The following is a 26564-nucleotide window of genomic DNA, read 5'->3' as shown; positions in this document are numbered from 1 at the left end:
TCTTCGGACTCACTGTTGACACGTTAATAAATTTTTTTCATGCTCATTATTAAGAGACGACATATTTTGAAGTTTTAGAACAGTTCTGGCATCTGAGTAAGAAGCCTGAAATTCTAACCACTTGGGAGTGAAATCGAAAGCAATCACATTTGGCATCAATAAATAGAGCTAAGTCGAAAACAGAAATTTTTTCTTGTATGAAATATCATACTATATAATTGACAACCATACACTATGTCCGAATGTATAATGCCACGCATTCGAAAGTCATCTGAGAACAAAGAGTGTAGCAACGTTCATAATCGTTACCAAGACTGCGAACTCATTACGTCAGTAAACATTTGATTTGTGACTACCAAGAATTTTGGGAAACGTCAAGAAGAGAAATAGTATATTTCTAAATATCAAGAAGGACGTAAAGCACTTATGGAGTGACAGATGTATCACTATTAGAGTTAACTCCACTACAGTCACTAGTGCAGTATCTTCTTACGGAACTACACTCCTGGAAATGGAAAAAAGAACACATTGACACCGGTGTGTCAGACCCACCATACTTGCTCCGGACACTGCGAGAGGGCTGTACAAGCAATGATCACACGCACGACACAGCGGACACACCAGGAACCGCGGTGTTGGCCGTCGAATGGCGCTAGCTGCGCAGCATTTGTGCACCGCCGCCGTCAGTGTCAGCCAGTTTGCCGTGGCATACGGAGCTCCATCGCAGTCTTTAACACTGGTAGCATGCCGCGACAGCGTGGACGTGAACCGTATGTGCAGTTGACGGACTTTGAGCGAGGGCGTATAGTGGGCATGCGGGAGGCCGGGTGGACGTACCGCCGAATTGCTCAACACGTGGGGCGTGAGGTCTCCACAGTACATCGATGTTGTCGCCAGTGGTCGGCGGAAGGTGCACGTGCCCGTCGACCTGGGACCGGACCGCAGCGACGCACGGATGCACGCCAAGACCGTAGGATCCTACGCAGTGCCGTAGGGGACCGCACCGCCACTTCCCAGCAAATTAGGGACACTGTTGCTCCTGGGGTATCGGCGAGGACCATTCGCAACCGTCTCCATGAAGCTGGGCTACGGTCCCGCACACCGTTAGGCCGTCTTCCGCTCACGCCCCAACATCGTGCAGCCCGCCTCCAGTGGTGTCGCGACAGGCGTGAATGGAGGGACGAATGGAGACGTGTCGTCTTCAGCGATGAGAGTCGCTTCTGCCTTGGTGCCAATGATGGTCGTATGCGTGTTTGGCGCCGTACAGGTGAGCGCCACAATCAGGACTGCATACGACCGAGGCACACAGGGCCAACACCCGGCATCATGGTGTGGGGAGCGATCCCTTACACTGGCCGTACACCACTGGTGATCGTCGAGGGGACACTGGATAGTGCACGGTACATCCAAACCGTCATCGAACCCATCGTTCTACCATTCCTAGACCGGCAAGGGAACTTGCTGTTCCAACAGGACAATGCACGTCCGCATGTATCCCGTGCCACCCAACGTGCTCTAGAAGGTGTAAGTCAACTACCCTGGCCAGCAAGATCTCCGGATCTGTCCCCCATTGAGCATGTTTGGGACTGGATGAAGCGTCGTCTCACGCGGTCTGCACGTCCAGCACGAATGCTAGTCCAACTGAGGCGCCAGGTGGAAATGGCATGGCAAGCCGTTCCACAGGACTACATCCAGCATCTCTACGATCGTCTCCATGGGAGAACAGCAGCCTGCATTGCCGCGAAAGGTGGATATACACTGTACTAGTGCCGACATTGTGCATGCTCTGTTGCCTGTGTCTATGTGCCTGTGGTTCTGTCAGTGTGATCATGTGATGTATCTGACCCCAGGAATGTGTCAATAAAGTTTCCCCTTCCTGGGACAATGAATTCACGGTGTTCTTATTTCAATTTCCAGGAGTGTAGTTGTACGCGTGTGTGTGTGTGTGTGTGTGTGTGTGTGTGTGTGTGTGTGGTGTGTGTGTATGTGTGGCCGCCTACAGGAGCCTCATTATCTAAGCGCCATCCCATATATATATATATATATGTGTGTGTGTGTGTGTGTGTGTGTGTGTGCGTCGCCACGTAATCGCTGGCTCCTACCTGCTGATGTGGATGATGAAGCCGTCGTCGACGCCCCTCCTCATCATGTCCTGGACCGCCTCCCTGCTGCAGATGGCCAGGCCAAGCTCGTTCACCTCCATCATCTGCCTCCAGTGTTCTGTTTTACCGGCTGAACAAGTCAACAAAGTTGAGCATCAGTCAATTTTCTAAATATAGTCAGATAACTTAAAGCGCAATTTTGACGCAGCAGTTTCAGAGAAAGAGACAGGTAATAAAAATTCATTTCACCTTTCACAGATATGGGAATTTATGTTTAAAAATAAACCTATCAAGAAAATAAGTTAAAAGGAGACCTGCTACGTGTTGTGCTCGCGTTGAAGTTACATTGATCAATACTCGTTACCTGAAAGGCTGTTTAGAACAGAGATATGGAATTTATACCTTACATTAACTGTAGTTTCGCTTTGTAGCTTTGAACAACAAAGACGTTTTCGTTAATACGAATGCTCCCACAGTTTTTACTCGATATCTGTACTGCTGATAGACTTTTCGACAACGTAAATGTAATAAAATTAACCTTTAACTCACTACGTGACTTTTCTTAACGTAGGTCCCTACGTTTAAATCGAGATCAAAGAAGTAGTTCTTCTGAAATTGTCCATTTAAGTCAAATAACATCTATTTTCACAATTATTTAAGTGTTGTTTAAATACTCATTCTAATTTAATAACACTAAAAAGCTCCTGCAGTATTTTAAATTTTGTCACACAAAACCACTTAGCTTTTTGCATTTTTTTAAACTAGTACACATAAACGAACAGTTAGAGAAGTGACTTTTACATTCTAAAAAATTATATGTCTTCGTACAGAGCAAATTTTCACATAAAACTAAATTCCAGAGTTTAAACTTTCACATGAAAATTACGCTCTATAGATACAAAAAGAAAGTCTACAAAATTGTCATTCACTACTGGGATCTACGTTTTTGTAAAGGTCAACATCACATTTGTCCTGAAGTTTTTCCTTTGAATGGTTCTCCGCTAGTAGAACTATAATCAGTGCCTTTTGAAAAATGGTCGTCTTTTTCGCCTATTTCTTCATCTACGCCCCTGACATCTTCCTCCATCCACCGAAAAATAAATTCATTACATTTAGGATCGTTAAAATTTACGCATTCCTGCGAACACATTTTGTACTATGTTGAAGAAAACAGGGAGGAAGTTCACGAGTCGCGCTCTAGGAGACGTCGACACGTCTCAGCAACGCGTGTCAACAACAAATACAGGTATCGATAACGCAACCAACGGAGAAACTTTGTAGGGTTAGCGATTTCAAGAGGGTAGGGAGGGTGTATAAGCATTCTGACAGAAATGACCGTAGAGAAAGAGTTAAAAAATCTCACGCGATCTGAGTGACCTCGCCTTGTGAGTTAGGGGTTAAACCAAATAAATTTATATTCGCAATTGCTGGTCCATGGCTTTTCGAATGTTTTAAAACCAACAGGTTGAAAAACTCAGAAAGACACATTTTAAAATTGCATACGAGATTTTTATCTTTATTGTTACACAGTGTGAAACAGAAGCAACAATGACCATACTGCGAGTCATCGTTAACTCCCCTGTTATCGAGTGACTACCTTCTCTTCATTACACTAGACATTTTCTTCTTTTTTTTCCTTTTTTAAAAAATGAAGCTGCAGCTTCCTTTACATTTCGTGTATCCGTCTCATGAAGTTCTTTCGCCGTACAGTTCCCCAAACTCACTTCTAGTTCCACAAGTATTCTCAGTTCATCACTGCTTCTACTATTAAATGTAGCTACAACATCATTGATCCCTAATTTAGCTGTGCTCATCACAACAAATGAAAATATAACATGTAGCTGTCAAGGAACTCCTTCCCATGCTGATACATCTTCAGGGTTCCTGCACAATCACAACTCGCGGCAAAATTCCGAAACCCTCTATTATGCTCTGATACATTTCACTTTCTGTACTCATTTCTCAAAAACTCTTTCAGAAAACTCTAGATAGTGTTCTTACAGCACTTGTCTTTCCACAGTTATGATTCACATTTCTTGTGTTACATTCAAGAACGTGTTTCTCAATATCAAATATTCATTTTTTGGTAAAACCTGTTGTTACCTTTGCATGCTTCTTCAATAATCCTGCGGCTAGCAGTATTCGTTCACCGGAAATCTTCTTACTGCACAATGTAGAATGCAAATATTCCAAGCCGGCGCCTCCCTCTATTATTCTGCACCCCCCCCCCCCCCCAACCATACCTTCCCCAAGTGACATGTGCTACCAACTTCGAGGAAGGCTGCACTAGACGATTGAAAAACAGTTGACTGGCTAGATGCGTCCCTATTTCAGACGGTAACAGCTAATGGTAAAGTATGACTGTGGCCCAAACCCCAAGACGCCATGGACCCAAGTTGCCAACAAGGCACTGTGCAAAATGGTTCAAATGGCTCTGAGCACTATGGGACTTAACTTCTGAGGTCATCAGTCACCTAGAATTTAGAACTGCTTAAACCTAACTAACCTAAGGACATCACACACATCCATGCCAAACGGTAGCGCCTAGAACCGCTCGGCCACCCCGGCCGGCGGCACTGTGCAAGTTGGTGGTACCTAGAGTCTGTTTCTCAGTCCCATGAACCAAGTAAGGCTGTTCCTCCACCGTTAAAATGCTGTCTTATCTGTCGAGAACTGACCAGTAGGTCCTATCAGTAGGAAAGATGAGAAACCGTCGACGATCGCCCTCAGGATTAGCTACTTACCAAGCATTAAATTACAATTAATGACACTAAGGCGCTTGACAATGTGACCGCCACTTCCTTGGCATGCTGACTAAAATAACAGATTGTTAACCACAACCGTTGTCGTTGTACACTCGATTTCAGCCAGGCTCCCGAAGTCAGTTGAAAGGTAGTGGGCCCAAGTGCGCTAGAAGTTGAATTCGAGTGCATTTACAGTGGAAGTAGTTAACCGGATTTGAAATAAAGCAATACTAGATTCGCCATTCCAATGGATGAGTGGAAGAATCGCAGTGGTAACAAGGGAGCCCACGGTAGTGATTCACTGAGTGTTCTTCTCCTCCGAATATACGCATTTCTAATAAGTAAAAGATTCGAGTTAAATCAAAGTAGATTCTTCTTGCGTGTCTTCCTCTGTTGTTATCAGCTCAAATGTATGTGACATCTTATAGGAATTAACTGCTAAGGGCATCAATCCCTAAGCTTACACACTACTTAACCTAAATTATTCTAACGACGAACACACACACCCATGCCCGAGGATAATCCCGCGTGGCGTTCTTATCAGCAACGTGAGTTCTAAACGCAAAACCAGAGTGCGTAAACAGCAGTTATCTGACATTAGGCTTTTCCAGCATTCTTTTGAATAACGAGGGAGGCCACGATGAATTCTTGATTTCAGCCAACGATGGCTTCACGAGTACTAAATAGGGAGACCCCTGAGACAACATACCCAGACCATGTGAATAAATTCACTGAATTTTTTTAGCACCGAGAGCAAAAACTAAAAGGAAACGCCTGGTTCCTCAAGAAACAGGTATCTGTTCCTAAGTAGGCCCTACCAACATTCAAGATGTAGCATACTTAATTGAAAAATTCAAATCACTACGCATTATGGCGGAGGAATTAATTCTTCCCGCAGCCGTCAAAATACATGGAGAGAGGTTTGGTGAGAGACTGAAGTCGGTACCACTCTCAGATGATACCGTGGTCGCCTCCTACATGAAAAATTAATTGCTACCGAGTCTTCATGATAGCCCGAAGTTCATCCTGCAAGCAGATGACAGTACTAATACCGAAAATCTTCCCTAGCTTCCCAAAGGTGTGGACTGTATTTACATGGAACAGACTTGTTCCTCTGGTCCAACTGTAACGATTATTAATTGGAAATTGTTATGTTCGGATTCTTGCAGACCATATGCACCCATTCATGGACTTCATTTTCCCAAACAGTAATGGGCTATCATGTCGCTGGACCGCAGCTGTTTGCGACTGGTTTCAAGAACATTTTGGACACTTCGAGCGAATAATCTGACCACCCAGATCGCCTGACATGAATCCCATCGAGTATTTATGGGACATAATCGACAGGACAGTTCTACACAAAATCCTGCATCGGAAACACTTCCGCAATTATGGATGGGAATAGAGGGGGCATGACTCAATATTTCTGCAGGGGACTTCCAACTTGTGAGTCCATGTCACGTCGAGTTGCCGCACTACGCTGAGCAAAATGTGGTCCGACATGATATTGGAAAGTACCCCATGACTTTTATCACTTCAGTGTTTGGCGAGAACTGGGAAGGACGATGGTTCCTAGAAACCTAATCAAACTTATAAAAGCATGTATGCAAGTAAGAACAAGTACGATGAAAGTGAATGGAAAGAGGTCAGAGACACTCAAGGTGAGAACTGGAATGCGACAGAGAGATTGTCTTCCCCTCCCTCCCCCCCGCCCCCTTACCACCGCACTGGGCGGAAGGGTCAACACCCTGGCCTATGAAGATGATCTAGTTATAATTGCACAGAATTAACACGATCTGGTTCATGTGACAAGTGTGTTATTGGCAGCGGCAATGAGACTAGGTTTTAAGATGAATATGGATAAGACCATATACTTCGCAGTGAACAGTGAGAACGATGACAGACCTTTAGATGTGGAAGTAATGTCTCTGAAGAGAACTGAAATATCTTGGGGCACTACTCAGGAAAATGAATAAGACAGACCAGGAAATAAAGACAAGAATTCAAGCAGGCAGCAGGTCAAGGTTTGCACTTGGGAGCCAAGGCTTCTGTCAACGTCCACGAAGATTCGGATCCACAGAACAGTAATACAACCGGTCTTCTTATACGGAACAGGGAACTGGACTCTGGCATAAAAGATAGAGATAAAACTTCTGATGTTTAAAAACACTATTCTGAGACAGATTTTTGTACCAGTGAAAGATGGAGACGACAGGAGGATAAGGATAAATCGCGAATTGCAGGGGCTGCACAAATCGTGGGACATTGTGGCTGTGATTACAGAGTGGTGACTGAAGTGTTACCGGCACGTAATGCCTTAAGAAGGACAGATCACAAGGCAGGCGGTGGAAGAGGACAGCAGACCGAGGGAAAGACCGCGGCTGAGGTGGACTGAAGGAATGAGAGGGGACATAAGTATGATGGGTCTAGCTGGAGAACAATACATGGAATGGGGAAGATGGAGGTGCCTGACAGACGAGGCCAAAGACCGACTGCGGCATGTGTGGCCAACCTAGTAAGTAAGGTGAAACAAATGAATTGCTCGTAAGTTTATTTTCTGCTCAGTGTCTCGCCTTAAAAGAGTCTATAAGGACGCTTGGTGGTATTAATAACATAGAAAACGGATGCCAAATAGCATCTCTTAATACACTAGAGAAGCAGAAAAGGGAAACACTCCAGTAAAGCAATACCAAAGAAGACTTCTTTCTCAAAAAAATGGTTCAGATGGCTCTGAGCACTATGGGACTTAACTGCTAAGGTCATCAGTCCCCAAGAACTTAGAACTACTTAAACCTAACTAACCTAAGGATGTCACACACATCCATGCCCGAGGCAGGATTCGAACCTGCGATCGTAGCGGTCGTGCAGTTCCAGACTGTAGCGCCTAGAACCGATCGGCCAGCCCGGCCGGCCTACTGGCTCACATGTTATACACAGATGAATCAAAATGTTATGACGATCGACTTAATATCATGTCGGCCCACGTCTTGCACACAATATCGCAGCTATTCCACATATAATGCATTCTGCAAGTCCTCGATACGTATCTGGAAGAACGTAGCACCAGATACCTACACACAGGTCGCACAGATCGCTTAAATTAAAGGCCATTGGTTTCTTGGCCGGCAGCTTGCACCCCAGAGTGCCCTAAAGTGGGCTTAGATCAGCATAATTTGGTGGCCAAGACATCAACGTGAGTTGATTCGTATGCTCCTCGAACCACTGTAGCATCAAACTTCCTGGCAGATTAAAACTGTGTGCTGGACCGAGACTCGAATTCGGGACCTTTTCCTTTCGCGGACAAGTCCTCTACCATCTGAGGTACCCAAGCACGACTCACGACCCGTCCTCACAGCTTTAATTCTACTAGTACCTCGTCTTCTACCTTCCAGATTTCACAGAAGCTCTTCCGCAAACCTTGCAGAACTAGCACTCAAGGAAGAAAGGATATTGAAGAGACATGGCTTAGCCACAGCCTGGGGAACGTTTCCAGAACGAGATTTTCACTCTGCAGTGGAGTGTGCGCTGATGTGAAACTTCCTAGTAGAAGTTCTGCAAGGTTCGCAAATAGCTTCTGTGGAGTTTGGACGGTAGGGGACGAGGTACTGGCAGAGTTGAAGCTGTGAGGACGGATCGTGAGTCGTGCTTGGATAGCTCAGATGGTAGAGCACTTGCCCGTGAAAGGCAAAGGTCCCGAATTCGAGTCTCGGTCCGGCACACAGTTTTAATCTGCCAGGAAGTTTCATATCAGCGCACATTCTGCTGCAGAACGAAAATCTTATTGTGGCACTGTAGCATGATTCTGGTCTTAGGATGTGGACTGCTATCCTGCTGGAAGATGGGATCGTCGTAAGAGAAGACATCAAGCATGGACGGATGCATATGACACACAGTACTGCTCACCTTGTCGAGCTGACATTGAGTCTTAGATTACCTTCACAGGTCCCATAAACGCCCAACTGAATGTTCAAAAAATGGTTCAAATGGCTCTGAGCACAATGGGACTTAACATCTTAGGTCATCAGTCCCCTAGAACTTAGAACTACTTAAACCTAACTAACCTAAGGACATTACACACATCCACGCCCGAGGCAGGATTCGAACCGGCGACCGTAGCGGTCACGCGGTTCCAGACTGTAGCGCCTAGAACCGCTCGGCCACCCTGGCCGGCCCAATTGAATGTCATACATTGCTCTCCCAAATGGCCTGTGCCCATGGTGCGATGAGATACTTGTTTTGAGTAGATGTACACCCAGACGACGACGCATCTGGAGACGATCATCGATCTGGTGTAACAAGAAATGTGCATCTTCTGGCCAAACGACACGTTTCCAAAGATCCACGGTCCAGTCTCGTGGCCCCATGCCATCTGTGATCCTAAATGACAGTGTCTTTAAGTAAATGGGAACATACGTGGGGCGTCTGCCGTTGCTTGTTCCAGACCAGCACTGTACTTTGTTGTCAGATGGTCTGCAGATCGCCGCCTCCGACGTGTACGTTCTGTGATGAAGCCTCGTCTCCAGGTCGTGGTTTCGCCGTCCTACAGCCGCCTTTCACAGGTGCTCACACGACAGCAGCACACCAGCCGACTAGTCCCGCCGTTTTCGAGAAGCTCGTTCCCAGCTGGGTGCCTCGCCTTAGCAACCTACCCCACCTCACAGTCGATTATGCCTGTGTGTTTCTACATTTGCGGCCTTTCTCGCCACTAGAACGATTCTGCAATCGTCGCTACTCCGCTTATATACTTTCTTTCATCCCCGCATCGTCACGGGGCTGCGTTCAATCTCGCTGTGGCCAGAGGTCATAATATTTTGTCTCATCAGTGTGTTTCTTTATGGTATGATGAAAAAGCACTAGTGATTGAAGGAAAAATGTATTTGCATGGGGAATAAAAATAGCTCAATAAAATTAATAAAAGAGAATTTACAGTGGATATTTTTCGCGTAAAGTAGAAATAAATTGTTACAGATGGAGTTAATGCAGAGTTAATTATGGGGTAAGATTACTTCATATATTTGAGCTGTGCTGGACGCACCGAATATGCTCAAAACTGGAAGAAAGCAGAAGTAATATTCATTTATAAGAAAACTACATGGTACAATGCTAATTGATTCACCCCAAATATTGTACAGCACGGCTGTAGACAAGAGACTCTATTGATGAATAATCGTTATTGAAGAATAAATGGCTTTAGCAAAGGATATTTAACAGCTTACGACACTGTAAACAAGGTAAACACTTAACGTATACACACGGTCCCGTCACATTAATGTGATTACCTTATATGTTCGATGTCAACGTGGAGTAACCGCTCACAGACGACCTGTAGCACCACTGGCAGTAGAGCCTATACAGGGTGTTACAAAAAGGTACGGCCAAACTTTCAGGAAACATTCCTCACACACAAGTAAAGAAAAGATGTTATGTGGACATGTGTCCGGAAACGCATAATATCCATGTTACAGCTCATTTTAGTTTCTTCCACCTACGCTCAATGGAGCACGTTATCATGATTTCATACGGGATACTCTACCTTTGCTGCTAGAGCATGTGCCTTTACAAGTACGACACAACATGTGGTTCTTGCACGATGGAGCTCCTGCACATTTCAGTCGAAGTGTTCGTACGCTTCTCAACAACAGATTCGGTGACTGATGGATTGGTAGAGGCGGACGAATTCTGTGGCCTCCACGCTCTCCTGACCTCAACCCTCTTGACTTTCATTTATGGGGGCATTTGAAAGCTCTTGTCTACGCAATCCCGGTACCAAATGTAGAGACTATTCGTGCTCGTATTGTGGACGGCTGTGATACAATACGCCATTCTCCAGGGCTGCATCAGCGCATCACGGATTCCATGCGACGGAGGGTGGATGCATGTATCCTCGCTAACGGAGGACATTTTGAACATTTCCTGTAACAAAGTGTTTGAAGTCACGCTAGTACGTTCTGTTGCTGTGTGTTTCCATTCCATGATTAATGTGATTTGAAGAGAAGTAATAAAATGAGCTCTAACATGGAAAGTAAGCGTTTCCGGACACGTGTCCACATAATACATTTTCTTTCTTTGTATAGAAAAACTTTGATAGAGGTTTGTGAGAAGAAGCATAGAACTAAACGAAGCATAGAGGACGCTGATATCAGGAGCTGAATACAGCTACCAAAACGCTGATTTATGTTGGTTCTCGATGGAATATGTAAAGACGAAAAAACAATTTTCGATAACGACATGAGAATAGGACTACATGATGGTTTCCAAAGCTGGTCATGATTTGAATATGGGAAAAGTTTTTATAAAATCGTCAACGCTAGTATCTCTTTTCAAAAAACATGATAAAATACTGTATGTGCTGCAATTATTAACTCTACTTCAATCAGCACACTAACACGCTTTTAAGTGCTATCTTCTCCTCTATTTTTTTTTTTTTTTTTTTTTTTTTTTTTTTTGCTTCTTTCGGCAGGTATCATTAAGGATATTATATATCTGAATTCGTTAATCACCACAGTTTTCACAAGCCATAATCTTTCTGTGAATCGTGTAAATTGTTTTAAACATTTATCGTGTTTCTGTGGAACAACAGATCAGGAAGCCAGCCCGCCATTTGCCACACGAGTGTGGACGAGAGACCTTGAGGTTGCCAGAGTGCCGGAACAGTAGGCGTTAATTCTGTTCGCAGTACTGACACACGTCTGATTCGTCTTCTTGTCTTGACGTGTATCGTTGTATTTCTTAGTTGACATTAAAATGTAAGGATATGCTGTAATATTAGTAAATTTTTACTCTAGGTGATAATGCATTCAGAATGAATTTTCAGCGGTGTGTGCGCTGATATGAAACATCCTAGCGAATTAAAACTGTATGACAGAGCGAGACTCGAAATCCAGACCTTTGCCTCGCGTGAGCAAGATCTCTACCAACTGCGCTACCCAACGAGTCGCGGGTTGCTGGTCGCACTTCGGTAGCTCAGGTGGTAGCGTACTTGCCCACAAAAGGCAAAGGCCTCGAGTTCGAGTGTCGGTCCAGCACACGATTTTAATCTGCCAGGAAGTTTGATAATGCATCCTTCACATTTCTGGTCAAATATACATTAAATCAACGTAAATGAATTAAAAGTTGAAATCTCTGATTTTCCGTTTGCATACTTACATATAAAATCAGTTTCGTGATCCACACCGGCGCTGTTGATCAGGATGTCGACTCCTTTGAGGTTCTCCCTAATCCATTTGAAAGCTGAGAGGATGCTTTCTTCTTTTCCCACGTCACACTGAAGAGCGTACAGTTTGCCTGGCGACCCCTTCACTTCAAGAGCCTAAGGAAAAACAGAAAGAATGCTTTTAAGTGCTTCATAAGATAATGAAGTCAACAGCTATGTGAAACACGTCACTGGTATGTTCCTCTACCATGGAACGGTTTGACAGGTTGTTTCACGCACGCTGTTGTGTGGGAATGAGCACCACTGCAGGCAGTCTGCAGCTTCGACCCTCTGTGCAGACACTGTGGCAGGTGGCGTACCGATTGTACCTGAGAATCAAGTAGATGAGATACGAGCGGCCCCGGAAAGAAGAAAAGGAAACTCGTTTGGTTGTTCAACTCGTCATATTGTTGTGACAGTGACCTCTGCTACAAACATCGCTGTTCGCGAATTCAAACAGAAACCTGACAAAGTAACGGTAGTGTGTCCATTGACCAATTCACATACTGCTACCGCGAGAGGGAAGAATGGTTATAGGTACGCCTTTGCATTGGCTCTAATTTCTCGAATTTTCCCGTCGTGGTCATCAAGCGAGATATATTTGTCGTCCGACTCTTCCCGGAAGGTGCTTTCTCGAAATTTCGATCGTAAACCTCTCCGTGATGCACAACGCCTCTCTTGTAACGGTTTCCAATGGAATCTCAAGCGTGGCTGCAGCAGCAACTGTGCCCACGTAATGTAGGGAACAAAAACAGCCACCAGTTGCTGAAGGTAGCAATCAAAAGCTCTTGACCTAGATTTCAGAAGTCTTCAGAAGACTTTTTACGACTTACATGCTGATCATGATGTGCCACAAATAGGCTTAGTCGTAATTAAAATTATTGAGCATCCCGGTAACGCTCTCACGCCGACTAAACGATCCCAAGACGAAACGCGCAGTTCCTCGGGTTGTGGGGCAGCAGGTGGAATAATTGTTAATGTTCCTATTATTTATTTAATGCTGTTGTTTGCCATTCTCAACACTGGCTCTCTAACTACAATATTGGCAACCAGAAAGTGATTAGCAAAACGTGAAGCCTAGTGCCCACTTCATCTGAGAAATACATTTATGGCTACAGCTTATAGCTCTGAGGAATTAGGAGATTGTCTGGGATTCATAATCAAAAACCATTCTCTCTAAAATGTTCACTATATTCTGAAAGTCACGGACCAAAAAGAATCCACACAATCCAACTACCAGAGCAGTTCAAAGTCTAATGCGCTGATGCAACTATAACTGTTCAAGCTAAATGTTTAAGTGAATGCTCGCCATAATTTGATGATAATGTTCATCAAACGCCACGCTAATAATGGTAGAATGTCTGTCCTGCGGCGGCACGTGAAAATACGTCATACGCAAACTAAAGATAGATCTTTAACGTCATCCCAAAATTAAACTTCAATCGAAAACGATTTCATGGTTACGCGTATCCCGAGTAACTTATTACTGCATCCGAGGCTGTTTATATCAACGATACCGACGCGACGCGACTCCCGGCACAGGTGGTGCGCTAATCAGCGTCTGGAGAGAACTGGGGCCTACCTTTTTCTCACGCAGCGTTCTTACATACAAAGCCGCGGTGCGGACGGCTAAGGGAACGCCTGATCAAATCTGCTCTCCCGACTAGCCGCTGGGCTAGTAATGCACCACTTTAAGTTATCGAATAAATCATTGCTTCCTTTGCTGATGGCCGATGAAGCTTTCAATTTAATTGTGCAATCAGCACACAAGTAAGTAATCATAATAAAAGTCTGACGTGGCTAAGTCAAATATTTTGGGTGAGAGAATTAATTTAATTACACTACACGCAGTAGACGAGCTCTGAACTTGCTCTTTGGAGATATACTACAGCTATACTTTTATAGTTATTCTGTTGAAACTTCTCACATTTTTATGATTATAGCGGATCTCCCTCCTACTTAAATTTAAACATCCTAGCTTTATTTATTCGCCTGCTTAATCTATCTTGCTTCCTTAATTTCTAAGACAAAAACCAGAAAATCATGCATTTCAACTAAAATTTTAATTTGTGAGATCCAGAATACTGTTTCTACTAAATTATTATGCAAAAGGAATCTAAATATAAATTTTTAAGTTTCTAGCTCTTTTCTGTTGTGCCAATGATTTTTACAGAAAAACATCCAAATTTCGAAAATGGTTAAAGTTATTGAACTGATATCCAACACATACTGATTTCGTATTACCCCTGACATTCTAGGAAAGTTTCAGGTTATTTACTTCATTTTTAAAGTATTGCGCAACATTTATGACGTCAGAGCTAGTTACAGCGGACTGGCTGGCACACAATGGAAAGACTGATGTGAATTTTATAAGGTTTGAGTAGGCTTCTTCCCTACAGGGTCATCTGTGTCTTTTCTAACAGTCCTTCCTGGTAAGGACCCTATATGGATGAACAATATTCAACACTCGTTCGAAGAAGTGCCTTATAAGCCACTTCCTTCGAGGATGAGCTATATTTTCATAAGATTCTCATTATACATCCCAGTCTTTCATGAATTTGGACGACGAGTTTCGTATAAAGGTCTCATTCACAACAACGGTTATACACTAATTCGTTATCTTATCATTAAAGACAACACACATCGAAAACGTTTTGTTTTGAAATTTGTTATTTAGTGTTCCTTAATAGATACTGAAATATATTATCCTTCATTCTGTTGTCCACATAAAAGTTTTCAGGGAAATTTTGTAACTGTTCATGAAAAGATAAGAACTCTAGGAGAGTTCATTTCAGTCGATCCTCATAGGTTGGGTCTGTAACAACCTGTTTCCTCTGCGTTTCAAAACTCGCCAAGTAACTACACTGTCAAAATAGTACCAATAAAGCAATGAAGTCACTGTCCAGTAAGGAGGTTCAGACTAGTAGGCGGTAAACAAGTTTTGGCGGCAACTGTGTTATCTCGACCTTGTATGTTAGCTGTTTTTCAACTTCAATTCGAAAGCAATTAGACAGAACGTCATAAAGTTTTATGATGTCCCGTCCATAGAGAAGTATCATCTTACACTAATTTATTCACGGAGTATGCACCACTTCTGGCTTTAAATTTAAAAAAATATGCGTTACACTTAATTGTAGAATATAAAGAAGTATAAATTGCTTGCCTTTTATAGTGTAAAATGTGAGGTACAGTAGGAAAAATAGCAGGTGATTGTGCAGTTTAAACAGTTGCCGCAAAGTGCATATTTAGAGTTTTCGCTAAATGGGTGATTAAAACTTAGGAAGTTGCAACAGTAGACCAGCAATGATCGCTAGTAATTCGTTTTTTCTTTCGTTTAACGTTTGACGCTATTGGCAAGCCTTGCGGACTCCGTCGGCTTATGATCGCGGCCATGACGTCATTTAATAACCCGCATTCACTTGTAATTGATGGCAATATCAGTATGACTACCATTTCAAAAAGTCTTTTGTACTTCTAATCACATTTCACTCTAAATGTTTCGTCTGAAAAGGTAGTTAACGGGAAGCTAAAAGCCACTACACTTTTTCAGTACAAGATTTTTAAGTCAAGTGAACACTCTTGTCAAATCGAGTCATTTCACAATGATACTTCGGACGTATTTCAAGGAAATGCAAATATATTCTCCTAGAGTTGATAACAGAAGAGAAGATAGAGTAAAAGAGGAAAAACATAGAAGAAGGCTATCTTGATTAGGTAACATAAAGCAGTGGAGGGGATTACAAAGTGCAAAGTAACTTATGTGTTGCGGTTCACTGAATAAAGATGCATCGTGTGGACGCGAACATCCATTAATAAATAGACAGAAGAAGAAGAAGAAGAAAAGAAATAGTTTGTTAAAAGGTAGTATGCTACACTGCCACGTAGACAAGAATCATGTTTCTTTAACTGCTTACTATCTTCAAAATCGAGTTAGAGACGTTACAGAACTAAAACGTTACGTGAAATGAAAAGTAGACAGTTTCTTTTTTCACAAGAAAATGAAAGGTATTATGAAAAAATAAGTTCATAAAACGATAACGCATAGTGCTATATACCTGTAAGTGTTTTTACATCGTGGAAATCAGAGAAGTGTTCTTTCCCCTTGCGCCGATCAGTGTGAACTCCCTGGACGGCGGCTTTTTTGTCGTCCTTCCTCTTGGCTTGTTTTGCTGCCTAGGTAGAAGAGTGCCTTAACTTCATTTACTTCGAGACTATCTGTCCTGATGTTAAGTCTCTCGCTATTCTCATTCCCGAGAGTTCTCAATAATTTTGTCTTTCTTCCCATTTACTCTCAGTCCCATATTCGATACTCATTAGATCGTTCATTCCACTCAACAGACCATGTAATTCTTCTTAACTATCATTGAGGATAGCAATGTCATCAGCGAATCTTATCATTCATGTCTTTAGACCTCGAGTTTTAATTCCATTCTGAACCTTCCTTTTATTTCTGCCACTGCTTCTTCAATGTGTATATTGAACAGTAGGAGCGAAAGACACTTTTTTTAATGTAGAATTTGTTTGAATACACAAAATGGACGTGTCGTTTAGTACAAGTGTGCTGTAAGTTACGGCAGGCTGAATTCCCGTCCGTTGCGATGCGTCTTCCGGTCATGTGGTCAGCGACATGTCGCCGCCACGCTGGAGCTGCTAGATGCCTGGGCCGGAGAGGAAGGCAATCTGTGAGGAGCTACCGAGGAAGGACAGCAAGGGAGCAACTGAGATGGGCGTGAGCTGTAAGGGTGGAGCTGCAAGTTCGCGTGGTCAGCACTGGAGAGGGGTTGTGGAGTCCGGGCCAGAGCTAGCGGCCAACGAATCTTATTATCGACGCGTGGAAATGATTTTCTGTTCACAGCAGGAGAACGGTGATTGGCATCTTGGCTCCAGGTCAGGCTGTATTATTATACACAAGTGGACAATCTCCGTGGTGTGTGCTGTGGAGCAGTACACAACAAAAGTGTCGCACCTGTGGTATTTGAAGAAAACATAAACTATACAGTAACTTATATTCTGGTTGTGATTCACCTTCAGTCTGAGCTAGCCGTTGGAGGCTTCAGCGATTTCCTATTCACTACTGTCAGTAGGGCCGCTGCAAGGCCTACCTGTGTTTAGGTCAAATACGTTTAAGTTGTTGAAGATTTATGTGAGTTAGACGCAGGCACAAAAGAAAGAAACGTCGGACCACCAAGGAATTATCCAAACGCGCCGGTTATCTGTAGATGTGATGCACGTGTACAGACAAGCGAATGATTACAATTTCGGAAAAATTGTATGATTTACTCAAGTGAAAGTGCTTCAAAAATTGAGCAAGTCAATAACCGCGTCGGTCCACCTCTGGCCCTTATGCAAACAGTTATTCGGCTTGGCGTTGACTCAGTTACTGGATATCCTCCTGAGAGATAAAGTGCCGAATTCTGTCCAACTGGTACGTTATATCGACAAACTCCCGAGCTAGTTTGAGGGCCCTGTCCGTAATTTTCTAAACTGGGGAGACATCCGGCGACCCTGCTGGCCAAGGTAGAGTTTGGCAAGCACGAACGCAAGTAGCAGAAACTCTCACAGTGTGCAGGCGGGGACTATCTTGCTGAAATGTAAGCCCAAGGTGGCTTGCCATTAAGGCCAACAAAACGGGACATAAAATATCACCAACGTCCCGCTGTGCTGTAAGGATGGCGCGGATGACAACCATAGGAGTTCTGCTATGAAAAGAAATGGCATCCAAGACCTGGGCTCAGTTCTAAGCTGGACTGATTACTGAAGACAGTTCTACTTCAGCCAATGAGATTCCATCCCGAGGACGTTTCTGGAGACGCCTCGGACAGTGGTGGGATACCAACCAGACTGTCGCGCCATACAGCCCGGCAAACACGAGTTACGGTCTGCTTAGGATTTTGACGATCTAACGTCTCAGATGGACAGAATTTGACGCGATATCCCTCAGGAGGACACCCAACAACTAAATCAATGTCGAGCCGAATAACTGCTTGCATAAGGGCAAGAGGTGTACCAACGGATTATTGACTTTCTCGGTTTGCGAAGGTCTTCCGTTTGAGTAAATCACTCATTTTTTCTGAAATTGTAATCATTTGTTTGTCTGCTTTGAGTGTATTTTCACATCGTAACCAGAATCAAGTCCAATACCGAAAGCAGGGTTACAATGAAATACACTACTTATTACTGAAAACGCTTGTACGATCAACACCAACTTACAGCCAATACAGAACTGAATTTCTGAACCGAGAGTGCAGTTACTTATACAAACAGCGAATATTCCAGGATACACAACTTAAAGAAATTATAATTTACAAACAACTGTTTGTAGTCGGATTTGAAATGACGATCCACAACACACCTGCAAACAACGCTAACAACTGCAGCATTGTTGGGACTGGCCGTGCCGTGACACGCCATGATATCGAAGTCATTGTTCCTCATTTCGGTGTTCACACCGAGGGCTCAACCGCTACTGGAGAGCGAGAGGCCGGGTGGACTGCGCCGGCGAAGTTAAGAATCCAGAATGAGATTTTTCACTCTGCAGCGGAGTGTGCGCTGATATGAAACTTCCTGGCAAATTAAAGCTGTGTGCCGGACCGAGACTCGAACTCGGGGCCTTGCCTTTCGCGGGCAAGTGGTTAGAGTACTTGCCCGCGAAAGGCAAGGTCCCGAGTTCGAGTCTCGGTCCGGCACACAGTTTTAATCAACCAGGAAGCTTCGACGTTCAGAATGTTTGACGTTTCCGTCGCAAGACGGCGTATGGTGCAAGCCGGAGGACGTGCACTTCAGTTTGTGCAGTAAACATAACAGACGTCTCAGATCTGTTTTCATGAGAAGTGTCACAGAAAATGTTAATCAACTTCCATCATTGCAACCACTTCATCAAAAGCTTTCGAAAAGCGTGGAAAACATTTCGTGCTTGCATTTTTAAAACAAAGGAGACGTTTTTTAAAATTTCAATCACAGAAAATTACAATTATTGGCTGTGTAGGAAAATACTTCCTCCTTCACGAGCTATCATTTGTCGGAAAGCTCTTTAAATCGAGACAACTGGACCAAGTGATTCCCATCTGATTGTTCAAAGTTCTTTCATCACCAATGATACAATGGCCAGCCATATTCGGAATGATGATGCTAGTGCGTGATAGGAAATCCCAGTAGACAGATACGTGAGAAGGAAATTCGCTAATGTTACTCCTCGAATATGGTAATGTGCAAAGGTTTTGTTTACAGATGATTTTTAAAACTGGGGCAGTCACAGTTAAAGTAATTATTCATAATTGATTGACAATTCATAGTGCAAGAGAGGTTGAAGCTATTAAAATATAAAACTCAAAGGAAAATTCAACAGTCCGCATTCGATTAGAGACTCACACAACTGGTTTCGCAACTTCTTAGTTGCATCTGCTGGTGCATATAATGCTATGTAACGTGGTATAGAGAGCTATTACAGAAAGCGGCAGAGAAATGGTTGTTGTGGCTGGACAAAGTTCTCAGCCCGTAACGTTTTCGTATCTTTTCTGCCATTGTAAATATTTCACATTTACTGTACTCGGAAAAATATGCATGAGCTCACTGAATGAGTTGTGGATAAGATCGTTGACTCTGTGGTTAATGTAATCTGTGGTCCACTTGGTCGCCAGTCAGTTGTGCAGCGTTAGGACATTCATATTAGAGGCATGGTAGCGAGCAGTGGAGTTTTGGAGAAGGAGATCTGGTATTCGTGAATCTGGGAGAAATTATCTGGAATACTTTACTATGGAGATGAAAATTCGTTTGTAAAGATATTTTCTTGACTGTATGGATGTAGAAGATCTTCGAAGGAATATTTCAAGGTAATTGATTCCCTCACGTCTTAACAGATGTCCTATCATCCTGGCCCTTCTCCTTGTCAGTGTTATCCACATACTCCTTCCTCTGTGATTCTGTGGAGAACCTTCTCATGCCTTACTTTATCAGTCCACCCAATTCTGAACATTCGTCTGTAGCACCAATCTCAAATGCATCGATTCTCTTCTGTTCCAATTTTCCCACAGTCCATGTTTAACTACCATACAATGCTGTGCTCCAAGCGAACATTCTCCGAAACTTCTTTCTCAAATTAGGGCCCTTTGTTTGATACTAGTAGATTTCTCTTGGCCAGGAACACCATTTTCGCCATTACTAGTCTGCTTTTGATGTCCTTCTGTCTCCGTCCGTCATTGGTTATTTTGCTCCCTAGGTAGTAGGATTCCTAAACCTCATCTACTTCTCATTTCCGCTACTTCTCACTACTTTCGTCGTTCTTCGATTTACTTTCAATTCACATTCTGTATTCAGAATACTGTTCGTACCGTTCAGCAGATCATGTAATTCCTCTTTAATAGCACTCCTGAACCTTTCTTTCATTTCCATCACTGCTTCTTCGATGTAGAGATTAAACAGTAGAGGCGAAAGACTACATCCCTGTTTTACACGCTTTTCAATCCGAGCACTTCGTTCTTGGTCGTCCACTCTTATTATTCTCTCTTGGCTCATGTACATATTGTACATTACCGTTCTCCCCCTATTGCTCACCATTACTTTCCTCAGAATTTCCAACATCTTGCACCATTTTACATTGTCGAACGCTTTTTCCAGGTCGACAGATCCTATAAACGTTTTTTTATTTTCCTTTAGCCCTGCTTGCATTATCAACCGCAACGTCAGAATTGCTTCTCTGCTGCCTTTACCTTTCCTAAAGCCAAACTAATCGTCATCTAACACAGCCTCAGTTTTCTTTTCCAGCTTTCTGTATATTATCCTTGTTAGCAATTTGATGCATGGGCCGTTAAGCTGATAGTGCAATAAGTCTCACACTTCTCAGCTCTTGCATTCTTCGAAATTGTGTCGAGGATATTTTTCCGACCATCAGATCATATTTCACCAGGCTCATACAGTCTATGCACCAACGTGAATACTCGTTTTGTTGCTACTTCCCCCAGTGATTTTAGAAATTCTGAAAGAACGTTATCTATCCCTTCTGCCTTACTTGATCCTAAGTCCTCCAAAGCACTGTTAACTTCTGATTCTAATTCTGGGTCCTCCGTCTCTTCTAAATGAATCATTGTTTCTTCTTCAACACATCAGACAAATCCTCCCCCTCATAATTTCACCGAAGGTTGTTTTGACTCACCTATACGCTGAGTCAGTCCTTCCAACAACCATTTCTTTTGCGATTCCTTCACATTTTTCATGCAGCTGTTTCGTCTTACCTTTCCAGCATTTCCTATATTTCATTCTTGAATTTTCCTGAACACTTTTGTACTTCCTCCTTTCATCGATCAACTGAAGTATTTCTTCTGTTACCCATGTTTTCTTCGCTGTTACCTTCTTTGCACCTATTCTTTTCTTGCAAACTTCTGTGATTCCCTTTTCGGAGATGTCTGCCTCAACTGTACTGCGTACTGAGGTATTCCTTATTGCTGTATCTACAGCCTTAGCGAATTTCAAGCGTATCTCGTCGTTCCTTATTATTTCCGTATCCCAGTTCTTTGCGTATTGATTCTTCCTAACTTATCTCTTAAACTTCAGCCCACTCTTCATCACTACTAAATTGTGGTCTAAGTCTGTATACGTCCCTGGTTACTCCTTACAATCCTGTATCTGATTTTGGGAATCTCTGTCTGACCATTACATAATCTAAATGAAATCTTCATGTATCATGCGACCTTTTCCAAGTATACCTCCTCGTCTTGTGGATCTTGAACAGATTATTTGCAATTACTAGCTGAAATTCGTGGCAGAACTCAATTAGTCTTTCTCCTCTCTCATTTCTTGACCCAAGCCCATATTCTCCTGTAACCATTTCTTCTGCTCATTCCCCTACAACTGCATTCCATTCCCCAGTGACTATTAGATTTTCATCTCCCTTTACGTACTGTATTATCCTTTCAACATCCTCGTATACCTCTCTATCTCTTTATCTTCAGTGTGTCAAGTCGGCATGTGTACCTGAACTATCGTTGTCGGTGTGGGTTTGCTGTCGATTCTGATAAGAACAACCCTACCACTGAACTATTCATGGTAAGACACTCCCTGCCCTACCTTCCTATTCATAACGAATTGTACTTTCGGCATACCATTTTCTGCTGCCGTTGATGTTATTCTATACTCATCTGACAGTAAATCCTTGTCTTCTTTCCATTTCAGTTTACTGGACGCTACTAGATCTTGATTGAGCCTTTTCATTTCCCTTTTCAGATTTTCTAGCTTCCCTAGCACATTCAAGCTTGTGACATTCCATGCCCAGACTCGTAGAACCTTATGATTTCGTTGGTTAAAAATCTTTTTCTCATGGTCACCTCCACTTTGGCAGTCCGCTCCCGCAGACCCGAATGGGGGACTATTCCGGAATCTTTTGCCAATGGAGAGATCATCATGACACTTTAAAATTACAGGCCACATGTCGTATGGATACACATTATGTGTCTTTAATGCAGTGGTTTCCATTGCCTTCTGCATCCTCATGCCGTTGATCACTGCTGATTCTTCTGCCTTTAGGGGCAGTTTCCCACTCCAAGAACGAGAGAGTGCCCTGAAACTCTGTCCGCTCCTCCGCCCCCTTTGACAAGGCCGTTGGCAGAATGAGGATGACTTTTTACGTCGGAAGTGTACGGCCGCCAATGCTAGTTACTAATGAAAATTTAAAAGGTGTCGGGATTGCAACCCTGGACCGACAAAAGTTTTTATTAGTAATCAAATACAAAACGCTACACTTTTTTGCTGATCTCATTTTGTTCGTTAATATTTGTTGTATCTGTCCGGGGCGGACGTCCCATGACACCTGTTCAGGTTCATCGTTGATCCGTTCACTCAGTTCTTTTTTTTTTTTTTAACAGAGGGCAGCTAACACTCTGACCGAACACGCTGAACTACCGTGCCAGCGTCCCCTCGACCACGGATAAACACTAATTGGGTCTCTCTGGAGGAACTAGAAAACTACGACATGCAGCATGTCAAAACCTTTAACAAAGCTTGCGGTGGATGATCGTCCATTACCGCTGACTCTGTGTGAAGAGTTTGGTACACACTTTTCGGGAATGATGAACTGTTGCGTCTCTTGCTGAATATCTAATGTGTTATGTATGGAATTGTCGTGACAATACACGGAAATATATTAAAAACTTAACTGCCCACCGGAGTGGCCGTGCGGTTCTAGGCGCTACAGTCTGGAACCGAGCGACCGCTACGGTCGCAGGTTCGAATCCTGCCTCGGGCATGGATGTGTGTGATGTCCTTAGATTAGTTAGGTTTAAGTAGTTCTAAGTTCTAGGGGGCTGATGACCACAGAATTTAAGTCCCATAGTGCTGAGAGCCATTTGAACTATTAAACTTAACTAACCTAAGGACATCACACACATCCATGCCCGAGGCAGGAGTCGAACCTGCGACCGTAGCGACCGCGCAGTTCCAGACGGAAGCGCCTAGAACCGCTCGGCCAGATCTGCCGGCTACGGAAATATATGTACATAGTTATAGCCCCTCCTGCTTAGAAATATGTAAGAGTGCCTTCCGAAAGGAACTACTGAAGTATCGCTCGTATTCTTCAGGAACTACCTAAATGTAGTAAAGAATGTTCCACAGACTGACCTTGACTTGTTCTACCCTCCTGGCGAGGCCGACCACGTTAATGCCGTGCTTGAGCAGTTCCTGGGCGATACCTGCGCCTATGCCGGAACTGGCGCCAGTGATCGCGGCCACGCGTCCCGCGTACTTCTCGATTCCCATGACTGTTCCTGTTGCTGCTGCTGCTACTACTACCTACTGCTGAGACTCTCCGCCAGATATTTGTAGTGCCGGCGGCGGAGCGCACACGTTACGCAATACTACGGCTACACTACAGCAGACTACGCCGTCAGCGTCACGTGAGAACGTCGTTAGGTAAGACAAGCGCGAAGTCCATTCATACCGCTGCCTGACAGAAGAGCTGATCTTTGTGATTTCTGTTATGCGTCACTCTGTTTATCGACAAAGTAATTGATCTCTAGAAGCGAGCGTGTTACGATGTTTAGTGAGTTGCACAAGTCAGCAAGCTACTTGCGTGGAATGAATAGTTACTTCATAAATTAAATTTGTGCTAAGCCTACGTATCACACAAACTGACAAACCCGGCATTGCTCTAGTATTCATTTAGCCAATTTTATATTAGAAACGAAAACAAGAAATGGACAGTGTTTGTAGTGTAGTATCGAAAAAATTCCGCTTCCATGTATTCGTGAAAACATCTTTGAAATTGTGCAGTAGACTCGGTGTGAGATGATCCCGGACACTTTCTGTCCCTTGAGCACAGCTGCTTCTCGTGTCTTCAATGCGGTTTTGTAAACGTCTCTATAGCGACACTTCTTCATAGCTCTATAGACGGCTATTGTTTTAGCCTACAACCGTTGCCCTCCGTAGCTGAAAGCTGTCAAAACCTCTGTCATGTGTCTAGCATTTAGTTAAGTCGGCTAGACGGTAACAGTGTCTTAAAAGTAGAGAATAAACGTTTTAAAACTTCACGCATGCTGCTCCAATTCTATCGCACAGCTCAGTGTTTAAGACGTCACGTCTCTCGAAGTATGTGTCGTGCGATGATATATTTCTGTGCTGTGAATGTTCAGTGGGATATGTGGATACTGTCTGGCAGATATGTTGTGAACAGAGAAAGCAGCAAAAAAGTAATAATGTTAAACGTCATGCACAACGCGGTAGTTTCTCGCGAATCTCATTTTTATGACATCATATCTTCTGAACCATGTTAGGTAGGCGGTTCTCAACTCCACAGAAATTGTTACCTGACAGTAAGTGATACGTGTACCAAATTTGATTCAAATCGCTCCAGTGGTTTAGGAGGTAATGTGGAACATAACACATGTATAGACATACATACATGCATGCATTTTTATAATATCTACAGATTGCTCTGCAATCAGTTATTACTTTTAGTCAGACATTCAACACGTTTAGTTTCCAAGTACAGTGGTGTGAAAAACTTAAGGACGGAAGTGGCTTTCCCATGACATGCTACCGCCAACTAGCATAGCTGGATGGAATTTTGAGTAAGACACTAATTAACTGCATCCACTTCAATTTATTATGGTTCCTTGACATTACAAAAGGCAGAACATGGTTCTTAAAGGGATGCGTGATTACCAGGGAAGGCAATGCACGCTCTGCAAAGTCTCCCATACTGGCCTTTCTTGTGATGGGTCGTTCCATTCCCCCAAGAGCGCGGTGAACAACTGCTAGACGGTTGTTTGTGTGTGTGGACGTGCTGCAAAATACGTCTCCCCTACGCACCCCAGAGACGTGCTCAATGGGGTTTAAGTCGGGGACCCCTTTCCGCCATGACTTTATTTTCATGGCTGACAATATGCGCGTCCCGCATGGAAGAGCCCCCCCCCCCCCCCCAACCGCCACACCGGATGACGACAGCGGCACGAGTGACGACGATGCCCATCGGCCACTAAACTATCCAGTTACTATCCCTCCATCTGTCAACTACAAAAAGGATTCAGGACGCAGCCCTGTAATTGAGGTACAAAATCCATTGAGTTCCTGATAAAATGTAAATGCTGAGCTACTACTAATGGGCTCAAGAGAGTAGCAGGATGTTTTGCTGTACCAGATGTCGGAGCATCTTAATAAAACTTGAAGTAACTTGTCGGCTGAAGGCCCAAATAATTACTCAAGAATAATTAAAGTGTAAGATGGCAAGAACTATGCCCCTTATATGAAGTCATTAAACATCACCAAACTCACATTGAGCGAACAGTAGAGCTGAACAAAAATGACTGACAAGGCACAATGCATCTTGTAGAGGGTATAGTATGGACGTATTGGAATAATTAATATTGGGTGATGGTTTTAAAGTAATTCATGCCATATGAAATCTTTGTGGAAACACTTCAATTTACTGGAGGCTAGTTTATCCCAGGGAAGTATTCAGAGTCTGAAGTAAATCAGGTGAAGAGTGACAGAATGAAATACGTCAGTGTCCGATGGGAACGTAGGACCAAGGAATTTGAAGTACTCTCCTGGGAGTCAGAATTTCGGAAAAATTGGTGTTTTATGCGGATGCTAACCTTGACGGGTGGCCTGGGAGGAGCTAAACAGCAGGAGTTGAGAGGAAGGGAAATTTTGTGGGAATTTGTTCACTTCCCAGAGCAGGCACTGGTCGGTGCTGGAAAGTGACGCATAATTAACGCGACTTGCTCTGCAATTGGCGTTAGTGATTTGGCTAGAGGAGAAACTGAGGCGAAGAGCGGACTGGCAGAAGTCTCCGTTGAGGTCTTCTGTTCCCAGCTTGCCTAGAGTACGGATGTGGCGTTCTTTGCTCGGCTTGCCTGAGAGAGAGTGAGCATCTCTTGCAGTTTATGACTTAGCAAATGGAACAACTGATCTTGGAGATAGAAAGTTTTCATTCAGCTGTGTACTGAGCAAAATAGCTAGGAGTGAGTAGATGAGTGCAGCCTTGCAGCACCACGAGGCCGCCCGATGCCCGCACAAAGACGCCACCCCGCCACGCTGAAT

General features: G+C 43.5%; 1 protein-coding gene across 1 annotated transcript in view; it reads right to left on the bottom strand.

Moving 5' to 3' along the window:
* LOC124594483 (dehydrogenase/reductase SDR family member 11-like) overlaps positions 1-23791 on the bottom strand; it is a 50596-nt gene extending 26805 nt beyond the window's left edge. The window contains exons 1-3 of the mRNA XM_047132859.1: positions 23643-23791; positions 11993-12155; positions 2103-2232 (exon numbers count right to left, since the gene is read on the bottom strand). Of these exons, the coding sequence (XP_046988815.1) occupies positions 2103-2232; positions 11993-12155; positions 23643-23780 (431 nt within the window). The 5' untranslated portion in view covers positions 23781-23791. The remainder of the gene's footprint in view (positions 1-2102; positions 2233-11992; positions 12156-23642) is intronic.
* Between the last annotated feature and the right edge of the window lie 2773 nt (positions 23792-26564).

Source organism: Schistocerca americana, chromosome 2, assembly GCF_021461395.2.
Source record: "Schistocerca americana isolate TAMUIC-IGC-003095 chromosome 2, iqSchAmer2.1, whole genome shotgun sequence".
Lineage (NCBI taxonomy): Eukaryota > Metazoa > Arthropoda > Insecta > Orthoptera > Acrididae > Schistocerca > Schistocerca americana.
Note: the sequence above shows the minus strand (reverse complement) of the source record. Positions and strands in the feature narration are given on the sequence as shown.